This window comes from Nothobranchius furzeri, chromosome 10 (assembly GCF_043380555.1).
Source record: "Nothobranchius furzeri strain GRZ-AD chromosome 10, NfurGRZ-RIMD1, whole genome shotgun sequence".
Lineage (NCBI taxonomy): Eukaryota > Metazoa > Chordata > Actinopteri > Cyprinodontiformes > Nothobranchiidae > Nothobranchius > Nothobranchius furzeri.
The window spans coordinates 66,859,984-66,868,698 of NC_091750.1; the positions used below are offsets into that span (position 1 = coordinate 66,859,984).

The 8,715-nt window shown below is 41.4% G+C and overlaps 1 protein-coding gene across 1 annotated transcript; it reads right to left on the reverse strand.

Annotated features, from left to right (window-relative positions):
- Positions 1 to 1,417: 1,417 nt before the first annotated feature.
- shpk (sedoheptulokinase) lies at positions 1,418 to 8,148 on the reverse strand. Its single transcript, XM_015961823.3, has 7 exons — positions 7,854 to 8,148; positions 7,644 to 7,785; positions 4,702 to 4,876; positions 4,462 to 4,614; positions 4,125 to 4,300; positions 2,900 to 3,100; positions 1,418 to 2,302 (listed from the first exon to the last, which is right to left on the reverse strand). Exons 1-7 carry the CDS (start codon positions 7,989 to 7,991, stop codon positions 1,908 to 1,910), a joined length of 1,380 nt encoding a protein of 459 aa, XP_015817309.3. The 5' UTR covers positions 7,992 to 8,148; the 3' UTR covers positions 1,418 to 1,907.
- Between the last annotated feature and the right edge of the window lie 567 nt (positions 8,149 to 8,715).

Consider the following 8,715-nt stretch of genomic DNA (forward strand, 5'->3'; position numbering starts at 1 on the left):
TAATTCACGGTGATGTGTTATGGCTCTACAGTTGTGATGAATCTCAGAGACGCATGGTAAACCGAGTCCAGTTTTTGTAGCACAGTTAAAGAAGCATTCATATATATAAGATCACCATAATCTAGAACAGATAAAAAGGTTGTAGTGACAAGTAGCTTTTCTCCTTCAAAAGAAAATCACGACTTATTACGGAAGTAGAAACCCAGCTTGAGTTTTAATTTTTTCACCAGTTTATCTATATGAGATTTAAAGGTAAGGGAGTTATCTGTCCAAACACCTAGGTACTTATACTCATGGACCATCTCTGACTTTCCCTTCCAATGTGATTACTTCAGGAACACTATTTGGCATTTGCCTATTTGTAAAAAAACATCAACTTAAGTCTTCTCAGCATTAAGGGTTAGCTTTAGCCGATGTAATGAGTGCTGGACTACGTCAAATGGGATGTGGGTTTTCGGGACGTTTCAGAAAAATTTTGCGGCACCGCGGCCGGCTTGGATCTACCTCGTAGATTATAATGGATTATATTTGAAACAGCGACGTTCCACTGCTGTTCCATGCCTCTGATGCCTCCAATGTGAATTAGGCTTTAAAGCGGCTTTCCGGAGTTTTCACCTTTCAGAAATGATGTATGATTTGTCAGAAATCCGTAAAAGTGATTATCTCATGTACTGTGATGTAATGTAAGCAATACGTCTTTTTTTTTTTGCTAAGCACGCCCCCTGCCCCGCAGAACTCCGTGCAATAGGAAACTGAGCGCCGACCAGAGCTAACCAATACCGTTAGACTACCACTTAGATGCTTCAAATTTAAGGTATACCTCAGCTGATGCAGAGTTGATGAACTTTTCACGGACAAGTAAGTCTCTAAAATATAAATATATGAAAACAAAACATGACATGAGAATAATACTTGTAAAACAACGTGCTTTAGCTCCGTTTGTCCGCTAAGAAGCACATTTATAAACAGAAACGTAAAGTCGCGATCTTAAAAAAACAGAGGAATAGACTTTTTATGTGATATGCTTTTCAGCCTCTAGATGGTGCCATTAGATAAGAGAAATACTCCGGAAAGAAGCTTTAAAGTGACAGAGCCCTGAAAAAGCTCATTCTGGAAGGTACTGAAAATATCAAGAATAAAACTGCCAAAATCGCATTATGTGAGACATTTAGTGCAAAGAACTTCATGAACGTTTGGTATTAACCACAGAACAATTATAATTTGAGAAAAAATACTCATAAAATGTCTCCTTTAAATCATAACTGTGATTAATCACATTCTTTGTAAACGCTGAACTGAAGTAGGCTAGATGATCTCAGAAAGCAAAACATCATGGCTCTGCCCAGAGAAATTCAAAAGAGCTCCAAGTACTGCAGGACTCACTTGGTTAATAAGTAATAAAAGATAAAAAGCCATGTTAGTTTCACTAATTTCATTAAAACTTTATTTAATCTTTTACATGAGAAGGCAACAGTTGAATGATTCCGTGCATCAGGATAACTCATGTTGGGTTAAACGGAGCCAGGTAACAAAAACATCTGGATAAAACCAGCTTCATCCGCAGCAACAGGAACTCTCATTATGGGTCATCATCCAAATGTCTCTCTTCTACTTGCAGCAGATATGTTAGTGATTTTCAGATCATCCAGCAAGCTGCTATCTCATGATCTCCTGTTGAGCCGTTTGCTTCATGCAGAGAATCACTAGAAACAAGATGCATTTATCTCTTAATGCATCAAAAAGCTGTGAAAACAGCAGAAACACTTCTCTTGGTTTTATTTTGAACCAAACTCTCTGGGTTCTTCCCCTTTTGGTTACATTTCATAATGAAAGTGATTCAGTATGACAAACTGCTTTCAGAATTGTGCAAAAATTACATTTGAATCAGTTCAGACAAAAGATCCTGTTCAAAGTCGATCACAGAGGACCATGGCTGCACCGACTGCAGAGTCTGCGTTGTGTCCGTACACCACCTGCAGGGGGAACACCCTCTCCACTTCCTGCCTGAGCACCTCATTGCGAGCCAGAGCGCTCCCGCTCCCTACAATTCTGCAGACCCCCACCTGCAGCAGAAGCTCTGCTGGCATCATGGAGGAGATGTTGTTAATGACTCCACGGCAGAGCGCCCGGAACACATGACCCAGGGAGAGGTTGGAGGTGGAGATGTTGGTCACCTGACCCAGGCACAGCGGGTTATGTCGCTCCCCCAGGAGGGTGGGACTCACCATCAGGTCGCTGGTTTCCTGGATCAGGGCGCAACGGATCAGCTTCTCATACAGACATGAGCCGCCCAACTCGGCACCTGTAAATTCACAAGAATCCCTCTCAAGACTTCTACTCTGAGCTCTAATTGATCTGCACTTTCACTCACGACAGTCTGAGTGGCGCCACAGCAACAGATCTTAGTGTTAAATCACTTATTTATTCAGCGGCTAAACAGCAACAAGACATCTGAATATTAGTTTTAGACAAAATCGCTTAACCCATGTTTTACCAGCTTTCCAGGTGCTGATCAACAGATCAGTGGTCCAGTCAGGAACCCAGATGCTACAACCGCACCTCCACCTTACAAAGAAAACAGCTAATTTCCTTGACCCAATCAACCTTGTACTTTTAGCATTGCTTGTTGCTTGATGTCAATTTGGATAATGAATATATGGTGGCCCTAAATGGTCAAACACCTTCAAAAAGCGTTTGATTCATGCAAAAGGGAAAAAAACTGCAAAAGATTAGGACTTCTTAAAAAATCAATGAGTTAATGGTCATGTAAATAAACAATAGCAAAAGCCAGATCTTCTTTGGTGTTTTCAGATCAATCCATGATGCTCCCACACCTGATTATCAACCAAAAAAGGCTGAAAGCAGTGAAAGTTTTTATCAGGAGTACAGAAATACATACCCAGCTCTCCCATCCAGGAAGTCAGAGTCTCTACAAAAGTTGCGAGAACGTTTCCTCCGTTGAGCGTCGCGGCCACAGCCAAGTACGAGGCGTTGAAGTAAGGGAAATAGGAGATGGATGGCTCCAGCTTAGCAGAATCTGAAGGTGTGAAGTCAGCTGGCATGGAGAAGGTCAGCTGGGCTGAGGTGCTTATGTTGAGAACTGGAAACAAGAAAAAAAACAACACACCTTTTAGCAAGTCAATTTTATTTATATAGCACTCACCACAGACAGAGAAATCACAAAGTGCTTCACATAGATCAAAACAAATCAAAAGGTCATGAAATCTTAATGATTATAAAACAAAAACAAATTAGCATTTTAGTCGGAGTTTAAACTAGATCTACAATAATAAAGATTTATTTTGTGCTTTTTGATTTAGAAGTAAAGTCATGCTGTAATCACATCAAGTCAAAACTGTAACTCCAGACTCCAGGGAGTTGACGTTGGCCGTGTTTGAGATGAGCCAGTTCTGAGCAGATTCGATCAACGGTGATCAGCGCGCAGAGCATGCGGGTTAGATTTGTGTCCAACTTAACGCCAACTTGTTCTGACGCCATGCCTACGTAGGCAACGATAACCTCGTGACGTCGAGGCGGCCATAGATTTTGGAGCAAGGCGTTGCAGTTGCTCTCCACCGGCTGAAAAACCCTAGAGCATGACGGGGAACGCCTGGCTCTCACCTGATCCAAGATCTGATTGGTTCCCATTCTGATTCAAACATCCGGTGGTAGAATGCAAAATGTTAGTTGGTCACATGTATTCTGTAAATTGAGTTACATTGATGATGATGACGACTATATAGGCCATAAAGAGAAATGTGACTTGTTTCAAACAGTTTTTTTTCTCCGTTTTGTATGATCACTCTAAAGATCCACAGCTGATAACCTTTACGTATTTTTACAGTCACATCTTCATACGCACGTGTCTACAGTATATGATATCCACAAGCGTGTGAGAATGTGTTTCAGTAGCTAACAGGCAATGAACGCTAATGCGATTTCTTCAGCCATCGTCACCCGTGGGCTACATGTAAGGAAACCTGTCCGCTGGTTTTAGCCACTCCCCCTACTGCCTCTGTCCGCTCTCATCTCTTTTCCAGGCGAGGTGCTGCACTTCTCAAACAAGGCCAATAACACTGGCTGTGAGCCCTGCGTGAATGCTAGGACCGGACTTCCTGTTTAACCTGCATCTGTTGGTGCCCTAATGCAGGAGTAGACGGAGCACTGGAAGTCTCCCAGGGCAGCCCCTACTGGTGTCCCGGCGGGAACACCGAGCCAGGCTGAGCGCGTTTGACCCACCAAGTCACCAGATGGCACACAGCGAGGGAGCAGGTGCAACGGGAAGCCGGCAGCCCTTAGACTGCAACATGCACACACACACACACACACACACACGCACATGCACACAGTGGTCTGTTAATGTTAGGTAGTTTCAAATTCAAACCAAACATGCACAGGCTTCAGAGAACACATCTCATGCTTTCAGTGTAAATAAAAGTTAGAGTTCAGCTCTTTACATACATGTCATCATTCCACCGATTGGCTGCAGTGTTGAAGAATCCCCAGCTGGCTGCATTCTGAGGTGTCATCACACACCGCTCCAAGCCACACAGCATGGACACCACATAGTCCTGGATCGTACCGGCCACCGTGAACTCCTCCAGGAACTCTGGTCTGCAGTCAAATGGTCACAGTTATCTATCACTAGTGCCGAAGCAGCTGTTACCTGAGGCGGATCTGCAGGAACTGTGTGTTGCTGACCTGTGCTTCATGTACCAGAAGATCGTTGCACAGCCGAAACCTGTGGCAACACTCAGGTGTGAGTCTGGTTTCGGGAGAGTCGACAGGAAGTCTCTGCTGCATCGCCCGTCCTGCCACGTGATCAGCTGACTGGTGTCTCCTGCTGTAAAAAAGTCCTCATTGGACCAGTCGCAAACTGTGGTGCACAGGAGACAGAAGATCCATCAGATATTCAGATGTACGTAAATTTATACTAAAAATAAACTGCTGCTCAAAAACTACACTCAGAGAAAAACACTTTTCTCTCAGATTAAAAGGGATACTTTGCAACATTTTTCTATTTTTAAATCATTTTCTTGAGAAAGTATCTGCTAAAATGACCGTTTACAGGGTTAATGAAAGGCCACCCCGCCCCTGTGGCCAGAATGTTCCATTTGCAACTTCCGACTGGCGGGCCACTCTGTTGGGTTCAGTCTCGTTTCCTGCATGTTTTAGATCATGCACACAGCTGATTTGTTTAATTTAGTGATGAATCGCTCCTGTAGACACTAATGAAAGCCAGGGAGATGTTTCAGCTGTTAGATTAAGGGGTTAAAAAGATGAACGCACAGCGAGCAGATAAATTTTGCTTTTGGTTCTACAAATGGACACTAGGGGGTGCTAAAAGCAAACCAAAACTGCCTAGTTCCCCTTTAAACGTACAGACATGAAAAAGAGTGTTTCTTTCTTTTAAAAAAAACTCCAATAATAGTCACTGGAATAACTTGGAATGGGCATAAGTAATAAACTTATTAACTTCTTAGGATCCTGACATTATTTTGAGAGATCCCATCCACCATGGCTCCCAAGAAAAAAGGAAAATAATCTTGGGATCTTGGCAAACCAATTCAAGATCCAGATTTCCTCTCCCCTATATCTACTCTGGGGTTCAGAATAAACTAGTCTGAAAAGATTTTAATCAGTTTATCTAGAGGGATGTGTTAAACTAAGGTGTGTCCTATAACTGAAAAGTAGTCACAGTGCTGTTTGGTATCAGGGTGTGTACCACACTGAACATGGACCACAGAAAGTGGAGGACAGAGTTGTCTCAGGAGATAAGAACAAGTTTTTTGACCAGGATGTAAAGGTAAAGGCTTCTAACGAATACAGTTTTCTTAACCACAGAAAAAAATCAGAAGCACTTGCACTAGCATGTTCAAGGTTTACGTGTTTCACTTTGAAATTAAACATGGTGACATCAGCTGGACAGCATCCATTGCAACATCATCAGAAGCTTTCTCAAATTCTCTAAATTATTCCTCATTAGTATAAACTTGGTCAAATGACTTGTTAAGGACTCAAAATCAAAGTTTAGGACTTGAGGAGACATTGTCTTGTGAAACATTCACTCTAGATCTCAGCTTTCCACAGCTCCTCGTGCAAAAGCGTATCTGTGGTATCGTATTGTTTTTCACAAAAGAATAATGGAGTGAAACTGTTACATATAATTAATATTCTCCAAGTTCCTCCCTATCTAGGATCAGGTCTGACTGAAACTTTGACAGTAAATTGCAGTTCAGCCTACAAAAGTTGTATCATGTGATTAAATTGCATAAATTGCAAATGTTTTTAACTTATTGTCTGCTGATTATGATCAATTGTCATGTTCTGTGTCCCTTTGTTCCCCAGCCCCTCCAGTTCCCACTCCAGGTTTTCCTCTTGTGTCCCATTATTATCCCCAGCCCTCTGTAGACTTCCCTCAGTTGTCTTTCTAATCATTCCCCATTCCTAATCAATCTTTTTTAGTCCTCCTTATCCGTCTAGTTATTAGTTGTTTATTTTTGGCCCTCGGTCTTTAGGTTTAGTTTTGTGTTTTATAGTTTTAGGTTTATCTGCCCTCCTCTGGTTCTGTTCCCCATTTAGATAATTGTAGTCACCTGCTTTCCCTCCAGCCCTCCCTCCACACACCTGCTGCCTGTTTCCCTGATTGCTCCTCTTTGTTTATAAAAACCTTGTCTTGTCGGTCCATTGTCTATGTCAGCGTTGTTTTGTTCCTCCGTACTAGTCGCTGGTTTCCTGCTCAGTGAGTGAGCTTTTGTTAGTCTTGGTTTAGTGGTTAGGTTTTTTCCTCCCTTCCTTTGGATTTTGATTATTGTCTAAAATAAAGGATTTTATGTTTTTTCAACCGCTCCTGCCTGTGTGTTCTGGATTTCTGCACTTTGGGTCCAAACCTCCCGTCCGCATCGTGACATCAATAATGTTGATATTAAACTTGTTGCTTCACTAGTTTATTTGATTCCATTTGGTGATGATATATTTGACTTATACCGACTTTCTTTTGCTTTTCTTTTATTTTGATGCTACTATGAGGAGTACAGCAAAATAAAGTTTTGTTGTATTGTTTTATCAGTGCAGTGGAAATAAAATGTCTTATAAAGCATGAAAAATCAGTCATAAGAAAAAAGGACAGAATGAAGGATATATTGCTGGTGCTTAACTGGAAGAGTGTTGCCCAATTTATTTATCACAGTAAGCATTTTTACAACCTAATCATCTTTACACCAAAATATTTAATAAAAAAAAGATTATGATGCCAGGAAAGAAAATTCATATCTAAGTTCTTCTGTTTTTAGTGAATTTGTTTCCTTTAATTTACTTAGCTACACTAAACAATAAAATAGTATTTAATCAATCTATGTTTTATATTGGTTGATTTTCACAATAATTTTCTGATTTTTCTGATTGATTTCATACTTTTTTCGAATTCAAATTCAAGGACTTTTCACGCCTTTGCAAGGTGAGTTTTCCAGTTTTTTCAGCATAACTACGTTTCAACTTTAAAGCTGAATTCCTTATCTGGACACTTCCTCTTTTCTTGTGGCACTAACACACCGTCATATCCTTGTGGCTTCTCGGCGGCCCTAATACGCCGTCATATAGTCGTTACACAGCTAATCGCGCTGAGGCAGGCGCTGTTTTCTTACCGTTTTTTGTCTTCCAGAACAAAACTCCGTGCATCTGCCCGGACAGCCCGATGCGGCTGACATGCTGAAGTTTGTCTCTCGGTAGCTGACTGACGCACCGGTTCAGAGCGGCTATGATCCGACCTGCATCCTGCTCTTTCGCCTGCAAACACACAAACACACCTGAGTGATGCGTTGGCGGTCAAGTGAAGTATGGCGCAAGTAGCTCACCTTTATCCCGCTGTTGTCGCTTATATCAGCAGCTGTAGGTAGAGCCTGACTCGCAGCCACAGTTCTGGAGTCGGCTGCTAACAGCACGGCTTTCACCGAGGTGGTGCCCACGTCCACACCCAGAATAAAACCAGACATGAATGCTGCTGTACTGCCGTCAAGCCAGCCCTCCCTCCGTTCGGAAACGACTGTCAAGCGAGCTCTCGTTCGATTTTTACGGACGCAACTACAAGAGAAATTACGGTGTCCTCGTTCAGAGTGTCTTTCAAAATAAAAGCGCACTTCTAGGATGTGTGTCTGAACGTGCTAATGAACACTTTTTCTGTATGTGTTAAAATCTGTCTAAGAGAAAACTGCGTTTTTAATTATTTTATCTATGAAAAAATAATGTTAAGAAAAAGAATGAAAACGATTTAAATAAATTTTTCTGTAACACTGTGTGGCAAGGAAAACTACGTTGTTAATGATTTTGTCTATTGTAAAAATACTTTTTATTAAAAGAATGAACACGATTTAAAGATCTGATGTGGTATTTCAAAATAAAGTGCAACGTTGTCAATAAGGACAATTTTCACCATATTCAATGGTTAATTTATCAAAAACTGTCTGATTGCGAACCATCATTCCACATCAGTCCGGAAGTACACATCGAGTACTACATTCTCACCGACTTTCATAAGGATCTGAGGTGGCATTTCAAAATAAAGTTCAATCAAATTAGTCAATAATGTCAATTTTCACCATATTCAATGGTTAATTTCTCAAAAACTGTCTGATTGCGAAACATGATTCCACATCAGTCCAAAAGTACACATCGAGTACTAGATCCTCCCCAACGTTCATAAAGATCTGATGTGGCATT